Source organism: Camarhynchus parvulus, chromosome 7, assembly GCF_901933205.1.
Source record: "Camarhynchus parvulus chromosome 7, STF_HiC, whole genome shotgun sequence".
In the NCBI taxonomy this organism is placed as follows: domain Eukaryota; kingdom Metazoa; phylum Chordata; class Aves; order Passeriformes; family Thraupidae; genus Camarhynchus; species Camarhynchus parvulus.
The window spans coordinates 8,152,477-8,177,947 of record NC_044577.1 but is presented as its reverse complement, the minus strand read 5'-3'; the positions used below and the strand labels follow the sequence as shown (position 1 = coordinate 8,177,947).

The 25,471-nt window shown below is 48.4% G+C and overlaps 1 protein-coding gene across 1 annotated transcript; it reads left to right on the top strand.

Annotated features, from left to right (window-relative positions):
• The first annotated feature begins 14,322 nt into the window (after positions 1 to 14,322).
• TSSK6 (testis specific serine kinase 6) lies at positions 14,323 to 15,243 on the top strand. The gene has a single exon (XM_030952649.1). The coding sequence runs from the start codon at positions 14,323 to 14,325 to the stop codon at positions 15,241 to 15,243; it is 921 nt and encodes a 306-aa protein (XP_030808509.1).
• Positions 15,244 to 25,471: the final 10,228 nt, after the last annotated feature.

The following is a 25,471-nucleotide window of genomic DNA, read 5'->3' as shown; positions in this document are numbered from 1 at the left end:
CACTGGAGAAGTTACAGAGATTTAGAACAGGAGATAAAGAGAACTTGTTTTCAGTTCAAGAGGTCGATGCTCCCTAAAGCTACCTACCTGCCCCAGATTCCCCTTTCCTACAAGAGTTTGGTAGAAAAATAAAGCTTATAAATGCCTAACTCTGTGAATTACAAAGTGTCTCTGATTCCCCAAAGGAAGGGTGTAGAGCAGGCTCTGAAAGACAGGTGATAAATGATAACCCTCCACAAAGGCTGCCAGCATGAAGCATGGCCACAAACATCCTTTCTCGACAGCCCCTTCCCCTGCCCTGGCTGCCACCCCAGCCCAGCCAGCTTTTGTCTCTCTGGCCAAGGGGGATGAGTCCTCCCTTTGCCCATCCTGCAGCCGCTGGGACATCCTCCACTGGAAAGCTGCTCATTGCTAACTAGAGAAAAGCTGCTCCGAGCCCCTGGACAGGCAATCAAATGGAAATCTGCAGCAGCAGCGGTGTTGCCCAGCAGGAGACCCTGTGCAGGGAGAAATGCTGCTCAGGAAGCAGTGGGTGCACTGACCTCTGCAGAGCCCTATCCACGCTGGATGCAGGGCTCAGGCAGGGCAGCAGGCAGCAGACATCATTCCTGGCGGGTTCAAATCAAAGGCTCTGACTTAGAATCCTGGGGTTTGTGATGGGCAGAGGCAGCACAGCAGAGGCTGCCTAAGGTGTGGTTTCCCAGGCAAGGGCAGAGCTGCAGGGGGTTGCTTTTACATCAGGTGTCACCACTGGGGTCTCGGGCATTAGCTGGGATCACAGCACTGGCAGCAGTTGCCTTAGAAATGAAACCGGTGACATCTGCCCATGCAGAGCAACGTGAAATGCAATGCAGGAGGCAACACCATGACAACACCCAGCCGCTGATTTTTTTTCCAGCACAACATGAACTCAAGACCAGACAGGCTGGGCAAGAGATTTTTCCAGTGCCCCTCCCTGTCCCTTGCAGTAGCCTCATGGAACCACAGAATATCCTGAGTTGAAAGGGGCCCAAAGGATTCATTAAGTCCAACTCCTGGCTCTCCACAGAACCCCAAAAATCACAACATGTGTCTCACGGACTGGGAAAGCACTCAGCAAAGTTTCCCCAGAACACTTTATCCGAGGGTTTGAGGAACTGAAGCCTCCCTCCAACACTTATGGCAGAGGGCTGGAAATGCCCACACAAGCCTTGTGCCAGGAAACGTGGAAGTGAAATGCCCTTGGAGGCTGCTCCAAGAAGAAAATCCGGGGTTCACAGCTACAAGGAACTTGTGAAATGGCCCTGTGGCAAGAAGTGCCTCTGGGAGGTGTGCAGGAGAGACAGGCACCAGGACAAGGGTAATTCTGCCCAGCCAGGGCCCTGCCCTGCAGATCTCATCCTTACCAGATGCAGGGGAGGGGGTGCCTCAGGCAGGCACAGGAGAGGGAATGCAGGATGTGCTGCTCCCGTTCCCATGTCTGCCTCAGGAACCCCCGCCCAGCCACCATCATCTGCCCGTGGTTAACACAAGAAGGCTTGAAAGAAGCAGGAAAAAGCTAATTTGTGATGAAAGAGGCTGTAAATCATGCATGCAAGGGACGTGGGGACGGGACAATCAGCTGCCGTTAATGAAGTCCTGGGTGAGAGACGAGGAAGCAAAACACTGCACTCTCACCTGGCTCCTGCAATTATGCACCCAGAAAAAGTAAGCATAATTAATTAAACAGAGACACCTATTTTTGGAATTAGAAGATGCAGCAAGAGTGCCTAAAAATCAGATGCTCCTAAATGACAGTGGGGAAAGGGGCTACAGAGAGCAAATGCCCTGCCTGGAAAGCAGCAGCAGTGACTTGCTGTGCTCTCTGGACCACTGCCAGGAGGACATCTCCCATCTGGGAGAATCCATAAACTGTCAGCAGAATAATTGAAGATTTCATAATCCAGGGCCTTTTCCCATGCCTGAGGACAAACTACCTGATCAGCATCTTGCAATCAAGCCTGAGCTATCAGATATGTTTGGTATTCTGAGAGGTGAGGAGGAATTTCAGAGGGGCTGGAGAAACAGCAGTTTCTCCCTTGCCAGAGGCTGTGTTTGCCAGTAAGGAGACAAAAGAATATCCAAACTGAAAACAAGGCAGCTAGGTGGGAAAGTCCCCTCATTATAAAAGTATAAAGAGTAATTTCTTAGTGGGAGAAGTCAGGAAAAGAAATACAAAAAGTCCTCATCTGCTGAACAGCTTTTTTTTCCCTCTCAGCAATTCAGACCCAGAAACTCCCCTTCAAATATTTCTTCTCAGAAACTGAGACTGTAAAATCTGCAGAGGGATGCTGCATTTCACTGAGGAATGCAAAAAACCTACCAAAATGGATGCTAGAAGGAAAGAGAGCCGCCACCAATTGCCTCTCTGATGGTTGCACACAATCCCAGCCTGACCACATCATTTGGTGAGGTTTTAGTCAGTGGTGGTGCTTCCTTGCTCACTGTCCCTCACGGGATTGTGATGCCACACCAATTTCTCACAGAAAAGTAATCTGTCTGTGACAGTGGTCTAATCTTGTCATTGCTGCTGTGCAACATGCATGGGAAGCCACTCGAGGAACTGGTAAATGCCAAAGACCTGAAGCATCTCTGGATGACTGCTGCCATATCTCCTTTGGGACCAGCCAGCCTGGGGGAGCACAGGCAGACCCAGAAGTGATGGGCTGTGCCCACATGTGCACAGGGTAATAACTAATTGCTCAGTTACCTGGGTGAAATGAAACACAGAGGTGCCTGTTGCAGTTGAGACAGCCACAGTGCAGAGTATCACCATAGAATTTCAGAAAGCTGCAACCCAAACAGAGTAGCACCATACCTCTTCAGAAGGCTTCAAGAGTCCACCCTTTTTGTACTTTAGCCCAGCCTTTTGTACCCCTCATGTTGATGCGCTGCACCTGTGTGCCCTCTGTTCCCTGAGGTGGTTGGTCAGTGCCCCTGGGCACTCCATGGCTCATTGCTGTCAGTGCTGCTCACCTGCTGCTCACAGCTGTAACCCATTGGGGAGGCTGGGCCACAGCCCCATCCCAATCACCACAAACTCTGTGTGCCTGCAGGTGCCTGGGGACCCTTCCTGCTGTGGGTGTAAGTTACCCCACACAGCACCCTTGCCAGACCCCAGGCAGTTCTCCCTCCACCCCCGTTCCTCTCTACAGCCTCATCCATCAGCCACGTCCTACACGGTGACTAAGACAACCAGTTTCTCAAGCTGTGCCAGGACAGTTGCTGCAGTTCCCATGTAGGGCAGGAGGACCCTAGAGACTCTTTCATATCTGCATCCTATAGCAAAAAAAAAAAAAAACCAAACCAACAAACCTGTGAAGTGATAAGATGAGAAAGTTGTTATCAGTCGTTTCTGTGACTGCAGACACCGCCTGCCCAGCGCTGTGGTTGCTTTTCCTCTGGTGCTGACAAAGGCTCCAAGGCTATTTTTTTTCTTTAGGATTGGAAATAAATCACTCCAATGAGTTGCTTTTCTTGAGGCACTACAAAACAAACTGCAGTGGAAATGTTATCACTGGTAACAGATTTAGCCTGCAGGACCATGTGCTTATTTAAATTTTAACATTTAAAACTAGTTTCTGGTGGTACCATGTAAATCCAAGGTATGGCCAGCACAAGCAGATAGAAATTGAGTGAGGTTATATGACTGGAAGTTATTTATTTCTGCCTCTGACAGTTACTGATGAAATCCTGCCTCATCACTCCTGCTGTGCATTCAGGACACTGGAGTGACTTGGAGAAGGAAGAGCACACAGGAGACAATACCACCTTAATGATCACACAGCTGCCTCTCTCTATCACACCTACCTGCCAGACAGATATCTGGGAGAAATAAAACATTTTCTGTCTTGACAAACAGGCTGTGCCTGATTCCCACCACTGCCAGAATTCCAGCAGTGCCTAAGAGCCCAGAGGTGTCATCTTTGCACTTCTGCTTAGCTTGCTACCATTGCAACCTGCTGATATGGGCTTGGTAGGACAGCAAAAGGGGGGACAGGGGAGGAGGGGGGTGTTGAATACATTTCTTTCTCAAAAAAATAAAAATTGGAAAAAATCAGTGGTTTTCTCTGAAATCTGTATTAAGAAACTGGGAGGTGGGAAGATAGTTGCACAAGAGAGAATTTTCTCTGCTCAAAACTCAAAGCCTGCTCCTGAGGCAGAGCCTGCCTGCTGGAGGCAGAGGCAACGCTGCTTTTCTCTCCAAGTGCCAGGGCAGCTGCAGGAGGCCCTGCCATGCTCACCCCAGTCCCACTGCCTGCAGGGCGTGGCTCAGCTTTGCTCCCCACACACTCTCAAGGCTCACAGGCTGGCCACAACCAAGCAGATTTAACCATGTCCCTGGCAGCAGCTGTCCTTCCTCCAGGTGCTGAGGCCTTGCCCTGCAAGACCACCACAGCCTCTCAAAAACCCAGAGTTTTCCCTCCTCTTCCCTTGTCCACAAAAGCACTGCTTCTTTTGTAAAATACAGATGCTTTTCTAAAATACTCAGCTGTAGTCCTGCCTGGCATAAGCCCTCTCAGGCCACACAGTTCAATCTTGCTGAATTTACAACAGTCTGAGAACAGGATCCAGTCAGTGGCAATCAAACAACTTGTCCTCTTAAAACAGAGCTGCTGAGCAGAAAAACGAAAGCAGGCAAAGCTTTTATACAGGCTGAGGCCAAGCAAGAGCCAATGAAACAAAGGCAGCACAGGAGAGATGCTGTCTCCTGCCTTGCCAGAGCTTAGAAAAAAAGCAGGGATTTGGGGAGGCCAGTTGTTTTTGCAAGCTAAAAAAAGGCTTCAGCACACACAGCAAGGTGTGCTCAGAAACACAAGGTTTTCTCCCCATCCCAGCTAAAAAAGGGTGCTGACCCAGGAAAACAGGAGATCTGTCCCAGCATTTCCCAGCTGTACCTAGTGGGACAAATACTGCTCACACCATGATTTTTTTGCCCCATGCTCCGTCTTTTCCAACTGACTATGCTGTCTGGTGTAGCTGGATGATGTCCAAGGGCTGCCCTGTGAAGCATTCTCTTTAGGGACATAATGACATGAGAAAAGGGAAGGGAAGAAGCAGAAACATGAAAGACTGACTGGGAGAGCCCAGAACAAGATTTTAGACCTGGCATTTAGGAAACCTCTGTTTCTGATGTGAAGCAACCTAGATCTAGAAAGGGGAAAACAAAAAAGCTAGGGAGGCTCTCAGCATCAATCTTGGAGTCTGGCTTTGCAAAAAAATCAGCTTTTAGGGTCATGGACTCATCTGCCATTCAACTGATTCAACTGAATCCTCACCACAGATAGACTTTTAGCCAAATTTGTTTAAAAAAAATCAAACAAAAGAAAACAAAACCAACCCCCAAAACCACTCATGCAGGAGAAACTGTCACAAATGCAAAGGCTTGTCATTTCATATCTTCCTTAAAACAGAGGTTCTTTCATAACCCACAAACATAAGGAATCAAGAAAATTATAGGTCTGCATTACAAAAAAAAAATCTGTCTGTTCCATAGAATCATTAAGGCTGGAAAAGACCTCCAAGAGCATCAGGTCCAACCTTTGACCAAATACCACCGTGCCCACTACAGCCCATTGTGAAGTGCCACGTCTGCTCAGTGTTTGAACACTCCCAGGGATGGTGACTCCATCACTGCCCAGGGGAGCCTGTTCCAATGCCTAACCATTCTTGCAGTGAAGAAATTCTTGCTAATATCCAGCCTGAACCTCCCTGGTGCAGCTTGAGGCCGAGCTTTCCCCTTGTCCTGCCACCAGCTCCTGGGAGAAGAGCCCAATTTAGGTGAGTCAAGAGTGGCCACTACGCAGGCAAAGGATTTGGACTTAAGAATCCTACATTCAGAGCATTAAGGGCAACAGCAGGGCATTGAGAGCCATATTAGCTGATATAGCTACAGTTCCATAGGATCATCCCAAATATTTGCTGGAAGTTGTGTTTTTATTCACATTTTTTTTCTTTTTCATGTTTGACAAAAGATGGCACTGCAAAACTTGGAGGGGAAGAGAGGCTGGCCTCAGTCTCTGCTCTGCAGGCTGTTCTGGCAGTCAGCAGGGAATTGCCACACTTATCCATGTCCTTATTTAACACTCCGCTCATTCTTCACACTCCTGTACCCGAGATGCCACGGCTTGCAGACAGGTCCAGCAGCAGGACTCGAGCACTCTGTGAAGGAATACAAACACCAGCTAATTAAATCTGTTGTTAAAACAATTTGTTTCTTGCTGGGACCCAGTGATCTGATGGCATTTAAACAAGACAGGTTTCATTTCTGAGGGCAGACTGCCATCTTCACTCAGGAACTCCTCACCCCAGTCACTTTAGATTCAAAGTGCCGATCAGCAGCAGAGAAATAGCAATAAAATAAGAACCCAAGGCCAAACTCTGAGCTCTTCTCCAGGAGGGGTATTGTTCACTGGGAAATTCCATGATTTAGCCAAGCAGCAGGAGCTGCTAGAATAAACAACAGTGGCAAGCAAGGAGTTCCTCAGCACACGAATCACAAAGGTCTATTTCCAAGGAACACCTGCCCCCAAGAGGGCACTGTGATATTGTGTATTCCTCCTGGCTCGGGCACTGGGAGATTATAAATATATAATATAACATATAATTAATAAATATAAATAACATGTCATGGGAGCACCCACGCCCCACACAATGCCATCCCTCCAGCCCAGCCCAGCCCCACAGCCACGGCCAGCAGGCAAGGGGAACACCTGGCTTCTTCCTTCAATGGATTCACTTCCCTTTCAGGGAAATCCACAAGCAGGAAAGCAGCAAAAAGCCCCATTTGCTGGAAAGCAAAGCAGCCAATGTAATGCAGGATCTGCTGCTGCTGGTGTGAGCAGGACTGTACTCACTCCCCACCCAAAGCACCCATCCCTTAGCAGCAGGGTGTGATAAGCCTCGATTTCCTTGGCAGTTTTCCTCCCAGGGTCACAGATAGTTTCTTGCTTGATTTCTCAGGCAGTTTCAGCTTCAAATACCACAAAGGCCTGTGCAGTGAGATGCTGAATGGAGTAAACAGATGGTGCCTGCTCAGCAAACAGACCTCCAGACCCTTTCAGCTGCCTCCAGCCTTGCTCCCAAAGTGCCTGCCTGTCTCCCTCCCTCTTTGATGTGCGCACACCAACTGTCTGGTCCAAGATCACCTCCTTCTGCCACTTAGAATGTGCCTTTAGAATCTGGCCTTGCTATCTTCAAATCTCAGTCTGAGCTCTCTCATCACTCTTGATGGCTCTGAAGCTCTCTTCATGAAGGTTTGCATGTCTAGCCTGTCCCCTCCTTCAGTCCTCCCCGACCGGCTCATCCAGGGCTAACCAGACCTGTGGGAGAAGCCACTCCAGGGCTTTGTGGAGCGCCTGCTGGAAAGGTTTTACCACATGACTCCACAGCACCTCATGAAATCAGCCACTGATAACATCCATACCACTTAAAAGCATTTAAACATCTGCTTCAGAGCTCTAAAACTTTGCCATCGATTTTCCAACCCTGTGCACCACAGGCTGCTGTAGCCTACTCATAGACCAAATTCTGCAGTCCCTAACTGGCCACAAATTACTTACAATAGATGCCAGACAATGGAATCTCTAACACATCATGCTCTCCACAGGCAGGTAAGTAAATCAGTGTAAGGAGGAAAGTGATGTTCACTTGGGATAGTTAAACCCAAAATGCTTACCTGTTTTTCTAGATTATATTTGGATTTAACAGACACAACTTGATGTGGTGAGAAAAGGTGGGAGTTGAGAAGCTTTCCTCTTGACCCTCATTGCCAATTGTTAAAAATAGGTTAGAGACTGTTGTAAAATAGTTAATAATTGTTTAGCATGTACTGTTAGTTTAGTTGTTATACTGTAAAAGGGGTTAAATATGTAGTTATAAGAAATACTGTATTTAACACAAGTGCACCACTCCCCAGGCGAAACAAGCCAGCCTGGACAGAACTGTAATGGGCCAATCAAGTGCCTTAAACCTTCATGCAAATGAAGGATCCGAAAAGAAACCAATCCAAAGGGACAAAAAGCAGGATAAAAAGGGGCATCTGACCCAGGGAAGCCGTGCTGCTCCACCTGGGACATCGGGGACATCCCTGCTGAAGAAGACCCAGCGCTGGCGCCTCAGCGTCCTTGACGGGAACGCTCCTGCTCGGCCCACAAGCCCCATGCTTTAGGCCTTTTCTTTTTATTCTAATAAATGCTGAAATCACTTTAGTACCGGGAGTCTGGTGCTGTTTACAACACCACCTACTTCCAACTCCATTTCCACTAGACCAAGAGGCCCTTGCTGTGGCTTTTGAAAGCTTTGCCTTGCTTGAATCCTCACCTGAAGCCCTCTCCCTCCTGTTGGACTGCCAGCCATGAGGGCGCAGGCTAACCCTGCCTGGGGACAGTCCACAGGCACACAAACACAGGTGAGCAAGTCACCAGCTCTGGGAGGCATTTCATCTTTCAGCTATAAAAGAGGTTTTTTGTACATCCTGAGGCAACGAGAAGAGCAGGGACATGTTCCTCACTTTCAGCTATGTGCAGCATGGAGCCTCAGTTCCTACCCACGGCCTTGTCACCCCAGCAGCAAAGGGGAGCTCAGCAGGGCAGCAAAGGGGACCTCAGCAGGCTGACTGGGCTCTCTCCAGCCTTGAGGAGGGGCAGGAAGAGCAGGCTTAGTGCTTCTCTTGGCCCAGCAGGCTGTGGGTGCTGCACAGGCCTTCCCTTTGGAGGGAAACCCTCAGGAATCGGCCACTTGAAGGCCGAGCCAAGCGTCGGCAGCACGGGCCAGGAGAGGAGCAGTGTCCCAGCTTTGGGAAGGGAGGTGGTGGGAAGGAAGGAGCCCTCTCAACAGAGACACAGGGAAATCAACACCACCAGCCAGGAAAGGGTGTGGTGAGCTCCGAGGCTGAGGAGCCCATCTGCTCCCCTCTCTCTGCAGCCATGCCTACCCCTCCCAGCAGGCATTCCAGTGCTGGAAAGGAAAGCTTGCTTCCCTGTGCAGCTGGTTTTCCTTTGCTCTGACAAGCCAGGCATGACTTTCCACTTACTGCAAGGATGGAGGCATATGATCTCACTTTGCTTCCTCTCTCCATAAGAATTTTGGTACAAAGCCTCTCAGAGACAGCCCTGCCAGGAGAGTCTTCCTGCTCCTCCAGCAACTCACTTGTCACTGCCTGCTTAGCCCCTTTTGTCTCCCTCTTCACTCGAGTTTTTTGCCTTCAGGTTTGAGACTCCTGGCAGGTGTGGCCTGACAATGCCAGCTGCAAAATCCTCTTGGCAGAACAGCTCATTAGTCCTTCTATCTTTCTTCTCCTTTGGCACCTACTGAGGCACTCACAAGCTGCTCCAAGAGGTGGTAGTATGGCCTGCTGCCATGGATCTGTTCCCTCTGATGGCTTACAAACCCACTTAATGTCCCTTACACAGTTTAAATTCTAATTTTCATGAAGAGATGTTTCTGGCACATGAGTGCTGGCCTCAGGTTTCTCTTCAGTGTCTGAACAACCTTGGTTAATCAAGTGGTTATCCACTGAGTTTGCTGTTTGGTGTTCATCCTGCTGAATTTCTGGGAGATTTTGTACTAGTGCCACACCTCGCTTCACTAGTTTATTCTGTTTGAAAAGAGGGTAAGGGCAAGATGTGATGGCCAACAGCTGTGAGGGTCACAGCAACTTCTGAACACCTGGAATGTGAGGTCCCAAAACTCCTTACCTGCTAAAGGGATGAAAACCCCAACATAGCCTGAGTATCCAAAACAGACACCAATCCTTGAAATGTGAGAGGGAAGACAGAGCAGCAAAAACAGCACATTGCCCAGCTTTCTGACTACCTGTGACTTTGGTTTTCTCCCCTGTCTGCACTGCTGCTGCTGCCAGGGAGGAGCCACAGCACCATGGCCAAATTTAGGGTGCCATTGTGCAGACACACAACATCAAATGTTCAGAGACAAGGCTGTACCTTTGACTTCCCAGGTCTGTTTGACACCAGTGCCTAAAATAACCACCCAGACACCTTGATTTTGCAGGAAAGGATCTAGGGCAGTGACAGCAATTCAGCTCCCCAGGCAGCTTGGATTCAGTATGCTTTTCATGGGATCTGCCCCACTTTTCAGCTGCTCACATATCACACACCCCTGTGATCAGTTGCCACACTGAAGAGTTCTTGGCAATAAGGAGGCAAATAACATCACTGTTGAAATGAGAGTATTTGCCAAGTACCATTTTCTTCACTGGCTGTGCCTCTTACAAGTTGGCCTCAGCTTGGCTTGTTCCCCTTGGTACTCATGCCTGGAGGTTGTAGCACAGCTCTATAGGACTACAGAGGAATTGTGTGCAGAATTTTCACCAGCCTTCTGCACCTGCAGCACCCAGGTAGATGGAAAACAGCGCTGTGAGCAGCACGCTTCTTTTTAGGCCAGCAGTCTCTGTGAAAGTACAACAAACATACTTTTAAAAAGTAATAAAATCAAATTCAGGGTTTAAAAAAAATGTTATAAAAAAGGAGTAATAAAAAAAGTAATAAAATCAAATTCCTATAACATAGGAAACTTTTGTTTGCCCTTACTGAGAAGAAGATCTTGGTAACTTCAGTATCTGCTGGGAAGAGCTGTGGTTACCCTTTGTGCTATCTATAATGACTTAGTAAAGCAAAAATGTTAACATTGTTTTTACTTCTTGTGCAGAAGTTTGCCCATTCCCATATTCACAGAGTGCCAAGAAATAATGTCTGGTTACGGGACTTGCCACAAATTGGACACCTAGGAATTCCCTGACAGGTCTTGAACATTGCAGCCCTTGGGCAAAATATTTCTGCTTGTATGGAAATAGAGGTAGTTAAAGAAATCTCAAGGGCCCTGTGCAAGTGCAGAGGTCATGCTACACGTTGTAACTTACAGCCCCATGGCACAAGGTATAAAAATATGGTATGTCATGGCTTCTTGGACATCTGCATTCACACGGAGTTTATTTTGCTGCACTTGTGCCAGCAGGACCCATGTTATGCTCAACAGTGTCCTTTCTCAAGTGAAATCCCTGCCCTGGAGGTGTCAGTCTGTCCTCAGATCAATGGCAGGCATCTGAGGCTCTGACAAGCCTGCCCCCAGGGCTCGGGGGCAATGAGCTCACAGGGAGGGGGGAAGTTCCCAAAGCATGCACGATCTAATGGCCCTCCTTGCCTGCCTGGTTTGCCATATGCATCTCAGCTGGGATCTCAGCGATTGCCCTGAGGCAGTGCCCCCTCAATGACAGTCAGCAAGAGAGCAGCCCCCGCAAAAGGCACCACACAGGCACGTTATCAGTGAAAAAATACCTACGGGTGATGCAGAAAGAAAAAAGTCCCTCCTCTGTTAGAAGTCATGGCCTGTGTGTTCTTGTCCAGTCGATTGAAGGTGGTTGTACACGTAAGGCCAGAGATCTCCAGCTGCATTAGCTTCCCAGCAGGACCAGGACCTGGTGGTCCTTCAGGAGCTGATGAGCCCTTTGGAAGAGGGACTAACTTCATGCCAGGCTGATGCACAACGGTGCCACCATCCCATAACAAAATCCCTGACAGTGAGCTCCATAATTTGTACCTCTACAAACCAGCTTCTCCTGCTCACATGCCACACTTAACAAAACAGTAATTGCTGCCTGATTTCTGATTGCTCTCATTAACAAGAGCAATGGAACAAATGAATTCTATAAACACAGCTTTGATGCAAAAAATTATCTTGAAAGCACAGAAGCTCAGCATTTTTTTATATATGCTGGTAATGAGTACACTACCAAAGTATATTGGTGTGACCTAAATATTTATACCACAGGTAGCAGTACTTGAGGTGTAGGAATTGAAAGCAAAAGAGATTTTTGGGTGCATTTTTACACCAATAAATGTTGAGCCAGCAGCCAACCAAGCAAAAAATCTGTTTCTCTGAGATCTAAGGACAGCACAGAAAGCTGAGCTCAGCTGTCATTCCTCCTCCTCTGCCTGGCAGTGCCCTGCCAAGCCAACCCCTCTCATCCCAGCCTCTTGCTGCCTGCCTTTGGAGCTGTTTGCAGCAGTGCCAGCCACGCTGCTGGCCGTGGGGCAGGAGCTCAGGGATGCACAGCAGTGATGCCTGCAGCCTCGGCAGCTCACAGAGCTGCAGCCTGGAGCATACAGGAGGGGGAATGTTTGCTTCGATAGCTGCTTCCTCCCTGGGAAACCAGGGCTTGCTTCCCTATCTCCTTCAAGCCTTCCCACCCCCAGGATGCTCCAGCAGCATCTGGCTGCACAAGGCTTTTTCTGGGCTCCCAGGAGGGCTTACTGAGACTGAAACTGCCCACTTCAGCCAAGTTTGCAGAAAACTTTCCCAAAGTGACCTGCTCCCTCAAGCAGATGAAGAATTACCAGCAGCACAGGACTCCTCTACATTGCTCCTTATCATTGCAATCTGATTTGTAGCTGCCACTTTGGTTTTTCCATATCAGTGTGGACACTTCCTCTTCTGGTTATGCTGTTGTAGGGGCTTCAAAGGGGCTTCCCATAAGTGAGGATTTACCTGTGGGTTTTAGGAACGTGCCTGTCATGTGACTGCCCATTCCTATTTTAAAATACATTCTGAGCATCAGCCAGGCCCCTATACATGTCCTTCTATTCCCAGGAGCAGCAGTGGTGTTTTCCAGAGGTGCTTTGGTACTAAGTGGGGAAGGGAAGCCTGGTCTAAGCACTTGCCCCTCATAAAAATGCCCACATTGGTTCAGTTCTGTTTAGCCATCTCAAAGTTCCCAGCTCCTCTGAAAAGTCCAGCTCAGACCTCTGCTGAAGTCACTGTGGTTATGACTCAAGGGCTAAACTTGTCAGGAAATCATGTGTATCCAGCAAAATGGGTTTCTGCATCTGCCTGCTGATTGCTAGGTGGGATTTTTTTGTATTTAGTAACATCAGTTTCTGAACAGAGACTTCTGGAAATGGCTTTGTGCTGATCCACGTCAGAAATAACAACTCTGGGGGCATTTATTTGAAAGCTGAAACATGTCTGCTGGTACATCCTGATGGTATTCCTGGTAGTACATGCCTGGCAACCACATTTCTATGGCATGTTGAATTCCCAAGCTTCCAACTGACCTGTAGGAATAACACCTGAAGTGGGAAAGTGGTTTGGTTTGGACCCACAACCTCTAAGCAGGTAAAACTTAACATGGTGACTGCTTTACTTGCTCTTAGTTCAGAGTAAAGCTCCCCTGCAGCACATACAAACCCATGTTTGCAGCTTTGACCCATTTTCATTTCCTCAAAGTGACTTCAAAATACTAGCAAAATGGACTCACTTTCATCTTCAGCTGATCACCATCCCTCTTTATAACTCACTAGCAAAATGAAACATATATTCAAAAACTAAAATTAGTGCTTGGGTTGGTGTTTTGGAAGATGGGGTTTTGTGGTCCTAGGCTTCTTTGTACAGCTGGAAAGGAAATGTGGGCTCCACAGGGAGAACAGGATACTTGAGCAGCTTAAAAACCCTGCACAAATCAGAAAAAAAACCAGCCAAGGATGCAGCACCTGGAAGAAGAAGCTGACTCTGGCCTGAGAGACAGAGTGTGATGGGAGGGATGCCTTGCTCTGGAGTGGGTGTTCTGGTCAGCCCAGCTGCCCTCTGCACAATTTAACTGCCACATTATGGCAACTAAAACTGACTAAAACCTTTTAAAATCCAAGTTACAGAAGGTCTGAGAAGGATCTCAGGTCTCACTTCTCTGTAAGTCTCCAAAATACCATTTGGATAAAAACAGGTAAAGAGCAATTCCGAGCTCAAGAAACTGGAAAGCTGTTTTTTCTGAAAGATGCATTTAAAGTTCCTTGTCCACCCCACAAAAGGTCAGAAAGCCTCCCTAGCAATGTAATAGCTCTGTGCACCATCACCAAAGAAGTCAATATTTATAGCCAGCCAAGGTGGTTCACAGTAAGTGCCAGAAGAAGTCACTCTTTTGTACCACTCTGTGTAGTTTGGATTTTAATGCAACTAATACCCTGCAGAAAACAGGTGTAGGTCCCCAAATGGGTCCCTGACCCCAGAAAGCTGACATTTGAACTTCCATCCACACAGCCCTATGCTGAGAACTCAAATGAAGAGGCTGAAAGGGTAAAAGCTCTAAGGTATCCATCCCCAGCAGAGTTGTCCCCTGTGTCCCCTGTACAGGCATGCCAGGGACACCCATGAGCAGCGGGGACCCACCAGACGCCCGCATCACCTCCCAAAGCTCCTGTGACACACAACATTCCACCCATCACAATACTGGGTGGGGCGTGGAAGCAAGGGTTGTCATACCCATACCCGTTGTTGCAAAGGTGAGCAGCAGCCATGCAGCAGACAATACAGCCTCCCAATGCTGGGGAGCCCCAGCCCCAAGAACAGCAACCCCAGGAAAGCCCACCAGCACCAGAGACCATGCCAAAGTCTGATGGAGGTGAGAGGATACTCAACGAGCTGGGCTACAGGCTGGGTCAGACCATAGGGGAGGGCAGCTTCTCCAAGGTGAAGGCAGCCACCTCCAGCAAACACAAGGGGCCCCTGGCCGTCAAGGTGGTGGACCGGCAGCGAGCGTCCCGAGCCGTCGTGTTCAAGTTCCTGCCCCGGGAGCTCTCTATCGTGCGCAGGATCCAGCACCCCAACATCGTGCGCGTCTACGAGCTCATCGAGGTCTGTAACAGGAAGCTCTACATCGTGATGGAGGCCATGGACACTACCCTGCTGCAGATGTTGGAGAATCTGGGAAAGCTGCCCTGCGCCCCCAACGCCCGGGACATCTTCGTGCAGGTGGTGAGGGCCGTGCGCTACCTGCACGACCGCAACCTGGTGCACCGGGACCTCAAGTGCGAGAACGTGCTGCTCTCTGCCGACGGCCGCCGCGCCAAGATCAGCGACTTCGGCTTCAGCAAGGAGCTCAAAGGGTACCCGGACCTGAGCACCACCTTCTGCGGGACGGCGGCCTTCGCCTCCCCGGAGGTGCTCATGGGCATCCCCTATGACGCCAAGAAATACGACATATGGAGCCTGGGGGTGATGCTCTACATGATGGTGGTGGGCAACGTTCCCTTTGATGATACCAACGTGCAGAGCATGCCCCAGCTGCAGAAGAAGGGGGTGATGTACCCAGAGGGGCTGCCCCCGCTGCCGGAGCCCTGCCAGGCCCTCATCACCCAGCTGCTGCAGTACACCCCATCCTCCCGGCCCGGCGCGGGGCAGATAGCCAAGAACCGCTGGCTCAACGGGGACATCTGAAGGACACAGCCCTTCCTGAAGATTCTGGAAGAGCACTTTGGGGCAATAAATGAAAGAGCATTTCTATGGTTTGTCGACTGTTTTGAAGCCCAGGGCTGCCTGTATGAGGAGCTGATGGAACTCTGAAAAGTAAGGCCTTGTGCTCTCAGGAGGTGGTCAGATCCCAAAGCAGCATCGGCAGCCTGCTGCAGGCTGGGTTTTGAGACACAGCAGCCAGGCAGAGCTGCCAGGTGAGGTGCTGCAGCATATTCAATCATGGTGCAGGCTCCCTAGAGCATCAAAACTCTGGCACAGCCATCCCAGTCTGCTCCTCCCCATCCTCTGCTGCTGCATGCACAGGGACTATGGGAGGAGAGCTGCTCTCACAGGGGTCTTGGCTTCTTCTCAGCCTTGTTCACCACCAAACTGTATTTGAGCAGGTAGGAGGGGAGAATCAGTGGTCCTACAAATCACTTCTGCAGAGAAAATGTCACATTTTTGTGTGCCACTGTTTCAAGCCCACAGGGACACTCACAGCCCAAAATCACACTAGGATTTTTGCAGGCAGCTGGACAGCATTACCCAGCCAAAAGTTTTGGTGTGGCTTTGAGATCCACACCTTACATGAAACTTCTTTCAGATATTTATCCTAGCAATATTTGAAATTTCTGCCAAAAGATACCTGATGAGAAATGCCACTGGTCATGGAGAACTTGAAAGGGAAAACTGATAAAAGTATAAAGGAGAACCACTTTGTAAACGCCTCCTGTCCAACTTCAATGCAAAAAATTACCAATTACTCCTAATGCAACTCCCAAAATCTTCTATGGATCCTTATGGGCAAGTCCCATTTTAAAAGGTTAATTAAAGGTAGGAGCTGGTGGCTGAAATGTGCTTTCATGAGATATTTCAACCCATTCTAAAAACCATCTCCAGCTTCCAGTGGACTGAAGTCTAAGAGGAAATGTCCTGTTGGGTGGTTTGATGGTGATGGTGCCTCATGAGCTGACCCAGCACAGGCCTGGCAGCACAGCCTGGGGCCAGGCTGTGTCTGACGTGGACAAACCAGTGCACGTGGCTCTGCTGGAGGAGATAGAAACACCTTTCCCAAAGCAAACATTTTGGGTCTATTAAAAGCAGCAGTTTAAGTAGAACAAGATGTGGCAGCAGAGCCAGCCCAAGGCTTTTCAGCATGCAGGCTACAGGGAATTTTGCCACCCCCAGAATGAAGATTTATTTTGTTCTTCTTGCAGCTGCAAAATAGAACTTGCAGCAGCCAAGTCTAAAGTAGACAGAGTAATGGCATACAAAGGGTATCTTGTGGCCATCCAGGCTTGGGAAGGATCAGGAAGGGGATAGAAAAGAAGGGGAGGTGTCAAAAGGACGTGGGAAGCAAGGAGGTGGACTTCAGGGTAGTGAAATTTTCAGCAAGATTCAATTCTTCTTTTTCTACTCTCCTTCCAGCCACCCTGTCAGTCTCATCCCAATCCATGCCCCAGGACCTCCAAGTACCTGTTCACCTCCATCCTCTGCCTCCCTCCAGCCTTGCTTGCCTGCAGGTACATCTCCACAATCTGAGAAGCACAAACCTGGCACTGCTGCACTGCCTCTCCTTTTGCTCGATCTCAATCTTCTTTCCTTAAAGAACACAGTGGGAGTCGTTCTAAAATCCAGACCCTATTAATCTCCCCTCAGCACCACATTCTCCTAAATGGTTGCATCTGTTGAGGACACCAGCTGGGACAGATGACTAATGTTTTGTGAGGCTGCACCCCCTTGGGTGGCTTGGGAAAGCAGCTGGGGTTCAAGTGGGGAGAGGTTTGAAGGAGCCACAGGAGGCTCCGGGCTGCCCGCAGCCCTCGCCCTCTGCAGACAGATGGTGATCTCCCAGGGCCAGCACTAACGACCTCAGAGCAGTCCCCAGGCTGCAGAAATAGTCCATTACATGTCTAATTATGCAAATTAAAAATAAAAATCACAATTAAAGACCCTGAGCCAATTCTTACCTAATATGCGTCAGTGGGATATCAGTTTTGAAGGAGGGCAGGAGCAGAGCCTTTGAGCAGGATGAGGCAGAGGCTCATGGCTCTGCCAGCACCCCTCCCCTCCAGAGGCCTCTGCATGTGCTCAGCCTGATGCTTCCCTAAGCTTATTTCCTCCTCAGGAGGGTAAAAATTTTTAACCTTTAACTTTTTTAACCTTCCTGGGAGGTGCACAGTTGATGGAAGTGCCCCTTCCCTGACTGCTGGCAGCTGAGCCCCACTGTGCTGGCCACAAAGCGCAGAGCCCTGTGTTTATGGGACAGCCCTTGGAGTCAGAACAAGCATGTTCTAAGCATCCTGGCTTACCAATGTCCTGATCAGCCCCACCAGACTCCTCCTGCAGTGTGACTCTGTCCTGCCCAGGCTGTGTGGAATGTACTGGTGCAGTGCAACCTGGAAATGAAAGGTCCTGTGTCATACCAGCACCAAATAAATAACTTTCCATGGGGAACCTGACCACCAAGCAATCTACACAAGTAACTATGAGCTATTTAATGCTTCTCCAAGGTTAAGGAGGGAAATGTTCAGGGCCTATATGAGGCAGGTCTGTGCTGTGCCAGCACTTGGCTCCTTGTGTGGTGTGAGCACTACCCCATCCACAGCCCTCCTGCTGGCTGCCATGGTGCCCTGTGCCACTGACAGGCTCACTGGAAGATCTTTCAGATTTTTAGACATGTGTCTTGAAATCAATTAGAGGGACTCTTAAAAGGACATTCAGCAGAACAGAGTGTTTAGTGTTTTCTTGAGATCATCTTGAAGCAATTTTAACCCATTTAATCTTAAAGGAGCATTATAAATTTCAAAGACATGTTCCAGACCTTCAGTATAACTCTCCTCCCACTGCTCTTTTGTCCATATTCTGCATCACTTTGCCTGAAATACAGCCTTTATTTCAGGCAAATGAAAGGAAGGGAGGTAATTCCCTGCACACTGACATTAAAGCTCCCTTTTCAGCTAAGCAAAATTTGCTTTCAAGATTTTAGGCCATGGCTGATATGTCTGATAAGCTTCAGGACTCAGCTACTTGAAAGTCTACACATTACCCAGCTCTGGAGATAAGTACGTTCATGAATTGTGGGAAAACACTGCCGGGTAATCGAACACCTCCCGTACTCCTGCCCCAGCTCAGGGCTGGCTCTCCCAGGGCTCTCCATGTGTGCCTGCAGCCAAGCCAGGCTCCCAGTGACCTGCTCCAATTACCCCAGCCCAGGCAGCAGTGGCAGGCCAGGCAGGAGCTGTACCTGCACGACCCAGCCTCCCTGCAGAGGCAAAGCTGCCAACAGGAAACTGAGCCAGCTCAGCCCTGCTTGAATACATTAACCTTTCCAGAATTGCAGCCTTCAGTGCCAGCAGCCTTTTCTCCAGTGACCTAGAATCCTCCTGGCTCTGTTCTAGACCCCGCTGCACCAAGTTATGGGTCTCCATGACTTTGTGTCAACCCTTCTTCAGCTGAACATCTCCTCATCCTCTCTTTCCATTGTCTCTGCAGGTCTCTACACTTAGTTGTCTGCCAGAAGAGATATGGAGGGAGAATTTCCTGTCTTAGCCTTTTGGTTATATCAAGTATAATTTAAAAAAGCTAACAAGAGGTTCTCACCAAAAACAGGATCCAGGGTGTCTCTGCACACATAACTTTCCTTGCAAACAAGAAACTTTCTATTAATAATAATTTCATTTTCACAGCACCTAGCACACATTAATCCTTGCTCTTGCACCAAGTGGTAAATATTATTCTCCCTGTGTTACAGTGCACAGGCTAAGGGGCTTACCTCAGGCCAAAGGGATTTCATTTCACATTACGCTTCAAAACTTCCCTCTGGCCAGATCATGACTCTGTCTTCAGGCAATGATAAATTCAACAATACTTGATGGTCTGAAAAGACATATGATTTTCCTCTCCAAAACTGCTTCCAGATCAACTTCATTTTATATTGTAAATGAATGAAAGGAAATAGACTACAAACACAGATGGGTGGAGTTTCTTTCTCATGTTCTGAATAAGGGATCCAAATTTCCTAACTGCATTTAACAGCCCTTTTGAAGAGCCAGGGAGACACTTGCAGGATGTAACACAGGCACAGGTGGCCTTCAGCTGGGGCATCTCAGTCCTTGGAGGTTTCCAAGGGCCTGGAATGGGGCAAAATCCCTGGTCTGGTCTCAGAGTTGGCCCTGCCTTGAGCAGCAGGTTGGGCTGGAGACCTCCAGCCTGCCCTCCTGCAGGAATTACTCTGTGATCCCACAAACACACAATTTTTTGTGATACAAGGTGACAACTATATTTTGTTTCAGAGAGACACAGACCTCTCCATGAGTTTGACTGCAAGGGTGATAAATAACTGTATTTTCTAGGCCCATTAAAAAGTGGGAGAGCAACCAGTGCCTCCATCTGCTCATTGCATTTTGGATATTACTGCTCTTACAGGAGGCAACATGACACAGGGACCTGAGCGTGGCCGTTAGGTGGTTCTCTGTGAAGTTAAAGAGCCACACAAAGGTGGGCGGGGTGTCTGTGCTCCTTCATTCCTTCTCACATTATTATCAGCCACAGCAGCAACCAGCAGATTCACTGAAAGACATTTGTGGTGTTATTTCTTCCTCTCAGTTGGCAGATGTTCATTATATTATAAATGTCACAGGAGCCCTATTGGGACAGATCCTGCGTACAGTTGTCATATTTTTGTGGATCATGTCTTCCTCAGAAGGTCTCACTTCACAAATGAGAGGCACCTTGGTCACAGGAGAGAACCTTCTCTTGGTCTGTGCAATCTGTAGGTGTCCTCTCAAGGAGCAGAGAGTGAGACACCACAGGAATGTTTGCCTCATGCAGTACTGAGAATCACAGAAGCATTTCTGAGCATCACAGCTCAGTGTGCTTTACAATACAAGTGATTCTTGAGGGGGAAACAGAAAAAAAAAATAAAAGGAAGCTAATTAAATGCCTCTTAGCAGACCCATTTAACACCAACAATATGACAGGGTCAATGGCCACAGTGTCAGCAGAGTCACCTGGCCAGCAACTGGGTCACAGAACACCTTGTACCCTCACAGGAATATATTTACAGAGAAGCTGGATCTCACCAAATGCTGAGAGCTCTCAAGTCCCACTAAACTATTTTAAAGTAAGTAGAAGCTGAAGGAACTGAGCCCCTCCTGGCAAGCCCTTTAGAAATCCCTGACCATTCCTCCTCCATGTGGTCACTTTGCTTATTGTTCATGAACTGCAGCAACCCACTGGAATTGCAACTGGCAGCATCATTTCGTCAAAATACTGTGCACAGCACTGTCCTGTCATTACATTCTCTGGAGGAACATGGCATTTCCATTAAAAACTTCATTAAAAATACATATGGAGCCTTCACTGCAGCTGGCTTGGCTTTGGTGCCACCTCAGACCTTGGCATGCCAGCCTGAAGGCTGGTAAGATGTTGGAGCTCCTGCACAAGTACATGGCAGGATTTTGTGGGTGGAGGCAAACTGGAGTTTGCCAAGAGGAGAGGCAGGATCTGTGCAGCACATGAGCTGCTACCTCCTCCTGGCTGAGCAACAACCAGCCCAGGGGACACCAGCAGACCAGACAACATTCTCATTAATTACAAGCAAAAAAAAAACAAACCCCAAATACACATTATTGTCTCAAAAATAATGATAATCCTTGGCTTCTTGTTTGCATGTTCATTAGCATGTTAATAGGATACCTATTATGGAAGAGTTAAACCATACAGTCATGCACATATGCACCCAGTCATTTATTACAAAAACAGCTTCCCTTCTATTCGACATATTTCTCCCTGTCCAGAAAATGGTTCAAGCTGCACCATCTGGGGCAAGCTGTAATTGATGAATACATCTTGAGGAAAGCAATTTTGCTTTCTATGCATTACACAGCCAATTATCTTTTCCAATATCAAGAGCTCTATTTACTTACTGTTGATGGTGCCAGGGAATTGCTGGAAGAAGGACCCACGGGAGGCTTGCACCTACTCGCAAGCTTCACATGAAAACACACCAGTCTTCAAATAAACACACAAGTTCAGATAAATAGGGGGAGAAATGTTGAAAGTGAATCTCCAACAAACAACAGATCCACAAATCACTATTCCCTGTGGAAGAAAACTACTGCTGGTGAAGGAAGCACCCAGGGTGGCCCAGAGGCAGGCAGGGACAGAGCTCCTAAGCCCAAGAATGGAGAATGGGGAGTGATGGGCAGCCTGTGGGACAGCAGTGGTGGCCCAGGGCTCAGCCAGCCTGGGTGAGCAGCACAGTCACTTAGGTACTTCTTGAGCTGATCACACAATAATTTCTGACTCAGCAGCATGGTTAACTATGAAGATGTGAGTGCAAGACATTACTCAGGGCAGGTAATTATCCAGGAGAAAACTACAGTGGAGGCTGTAGCTATCATCATCTGCATTTCATCTTCGTGGCAGAAAAAGCACAGCCAGTTGTCTGTCTTTTGTTAGACTATTTCAGGCAGTGCCTGGTAGGAGAGAGTCATGGAGAGAACTGTGCTGGTGGTTTTGGGACAGAGCACCAGTCTGTCAGCAGATTAAATCTTTTGCAAATGCTATTCTCAACACATCATGCAGGATCTAAACTTCAGACCAACAACTCAGCACAAACTTAATTTCATTGCGAAACTGGAGCCTCCATATTTTGGCTATAACACTCCTAAAACATTTGTGTTTTTCATTGCACCCTGCTCCATTTCTTTGGTTTTACTCTACCCCTGAATTTTCTGCACGCCTCAGATTTTTATGTGGGGGAGGAATGCATTGCAGATGCTTCACTTACAAAGCTCCACAGCAGTCAGGGAGGACACAAAAATGGGCATCAGCTGGTGACCTGCCTGACAGCAGGGGAGCAGCAGAGGTTTGGGTGAGCAGGTTGGTGGGCGAGTGGAATATTCCATTAAACAAAAAGCATCAGAGAAGACTTTGGCACGTAGGGTCAGGACTTTACCGAGCACATGTTAAAATGCTGATGACCTCAGTTATGAGCTCTGCTGGAAATCCAAACATTGCCAGTCTCCAGAATGAATGGTCAGATAAAACAAATTACTATGTTGAGCTATGGTCAAAATCATCACCCACAAAAAGATCATCACAATGCATCACTTAGGTGAGCCCATATTTGCAAGACCTTCCCCTAAATCTATTGGCATGAAAATTTTAACTATATGTCCCTGCAGATCTGCAATTCATGCCAGAACAGGACAGGATCTATAGCTAATTCCAGTATCAGAGAACTAGATAAATCAGCACACAGAGGGGTAGTTTTGGTAACATTTTTCCAGTAGTAGACAGACTCAAGTCACTCGTATGCATTTAGCATCCATCAAATGATAAGGACAGTTGTTGGCTAGCAAAGCACATACAGTCTCATTCTGGGCACTGCAAACATTTCCACATCTTGTCACTACCCATGGCTTTTGTCACCTCTGCCACCAGAAACGGAATTCACTACTGCAGCATAAGCAGCCTGTAGCAAATCTCCTCTCACCACCAAAAACCCCACTTCCACTAATTAAACTACAAGGTTCTCAAGAGGGACCTGCCCTCACCAAGCACTCCTGGGGCACTCACTGGCCTCAAGCCTCCCGCTTCAGGGAGAATACACAGGGCACCAAACCCTGGCATGGTGGCTGTCCCTGGTTGCCCATGCACTGAGGATGGAAGGTCAGGATTGCGCCTTGCGGTGCCACAAGTGGACTAATGGGAAAGGAACCAACAATGGCATAGGCCAGGAGAGGACTGCTGCTGGCCAGGATGGGCTTTTGTGGTGAGGATTTCAGCAATAGGTGTCCTGTGAGCCAGCTTTCCCAGCAGTTTAATAAAAATGCCCTACAAAGACAAACCTGCCACAACCCACGACACCAGGGAGCAAACGATGAGGTTCATGGAGTGCAGGAGGCTGCTCTTCAGGGTGGAGGCTGGTGATCAGTTCAGCTGCTGCTGAGGAGGTTGGAGGCGTGGCTGCCTGGAGCTCAAAAGAAGAGGAAGGGTCATAAGGAAAAAGCCCAAAGACCCATGGAAAGCTGAAGAACATACACACGCAGAAAAAGAGCACATTGTGTCCAAAGAAAGTTCAACAACTTTCCCAGCTTATTGGATTGTGGGAACTTTGCTTTTCCAGGGAATAACTATGCTATTTTCAGCATTTTTATTATTCAATTTGTCACAGGCTGTCTCAGGAGACTATCAACAATCAGTTTCAAGCAGCATCTGACCACAAACACTTCTCCACATGTGATTTAGAACATCTGGAACGAAGGAGACAGCTTTCAAAGCGTGCCAGCGCTGCGCTGCCTCTCCACATTTCTTCTGCTTCCTTCCATCTTCACACCATTGTCAGACTGTGCATAGAAAGCTGGCTGGAGAAGCCTGACAGTGCAGCATTGCCTGTGTTTGCCACAAGCACATGGGGAGAGCGGGCACCGGCTGCTTTGAAGAAGGGCACAGTCAGGGACTGCTGGTGGCACATTCCCCGCATCGCTGAGCTGCTTTGATTTAAACTTTACATTCCCTAGGGACAGGAGATGTGATTCTTGGCCTGGAGGCTGGCCAGCCTGAGGGCTCGTGCCAAAGCTTGCACTCTGGATATTGCATGCACAGAGCCGAAAAGGAGGCGCGTGCTTTGCTCCATGCCAGCCGGACACACCAGCTCTCTGATTAGCACAGTGATTTCCTCGGAAACCCAGAGCAACCTTTCCACCAGAGCTGTCTGGCAGGTAAATTGTAAATTAGCAAAGCAGTCCTTCAGCAAGCCTGAGGAGGGAATGGGAACATATGAAAAAGGAATCCAGGGAAATAGCAGAGGAAATGACATTATGATCCCAGCTGGAAGCTCTGCAATGAGCTGCTCGGTGTCCACACAGCAAACCGACATGAGAACGAGGAGAGGTTCTGGCCCCTGCAAACCCGATGAGAATTTTGTCATCATCTGGGAGGGGGAAGGTTTCATACAGCTATTAATTCTGTGTTCATCCCTAATTTCCCTGAGTGACCCAGGCGGATGTGGTGCAATGGCACAGTGGGCTGCACTCACACTGCCTGCTGCCTCGCACGTCTGGCCTCCCTGCGTGGCTGCCAAGTGCTGGGCTCATTAGCACATGTGTCCTGCTGCTCCCAGCACTGCCCAGCCAGTGCTGTGCAAACCCAGGACTGGTTTGTAACAAAGTCAGCACCAGGGCACAGAGAGACTTTGAACCATGCTTTGAGATGGTGACATTGCAGCAGGATCTGTATCCACTGCTTCCTCTCCTTTCTATGTTTTCAAAAAATGGCTGGAAGAATTCGGGGATGTGTGCCTATCTTACGTCAGAAAATCTGGGATTTTGACACACACAGTATCTTCTAAGAGAGCTTATGAAGTCCCTGACACCTGCCATGGCTGCAGAAAGCACAACTGCTATCCCAGTGCATGGCTGTGCATCACGCCCAGCCAGAGTCACAGATCCCATGTCCTCTCCCCTGTCCCACCCTATGGGGCTGCACAGGAACCTGCACAGGGACCCCAGGGAGCTCCTATCACAGGGTCACTTCTCAGCCCTTGCAGCCCACAGTCCTGGCTCACTGAAGGGTCCAGGAAGGGCCAAACCGTGGTGCAGCAGTGGCAGGGAATGTGGTGGTTCAGCTCATGCTGAAATGTGAAACCGCAGCCTCAGTCTTGCTTTTCCAGCCATTTCTAGGCAAGAAATGCAAGTCTTAGTTCTAGTTGCTAGGATTCATTTTTTTTTCATTTTTTCCCCAAGACTTAGAATGGTTTTCAACTCCATTAGTAGCCAGTTCACACAAAAAAACCCCAAAAATGTGTAAACTTACCTTTTCTTCACAAGAAAAAAGATGCATCCTTAAAGCCACAGTGACCTTTATGCCATATCGCAAACACAACAATCCAAGAAATGAAGAACAAAGAAACTTGACTTGAACTATGGTTTCCACAAGAGCACAATCCTCAAGGAACAACATGACAACATCCCTAAATGGTGAGAAGTGGTATCCAGTGGATGTGCCAGGTGGAAGATGTCCACATTCCCTGCCCATTTTCATTTCTTTGAAGCATGTATGTTCACACACTCCAGCTGAGGACACCAAAAGCAGCTGCCCGGGATCTGCAGGGACAGCATTTCCTCAGCGCTGTGCTGCCACCAAACATTTCCCACTGATTCAGGTTGCTGTTGGCATTGAACTGAGCAGTGACACACTCCAA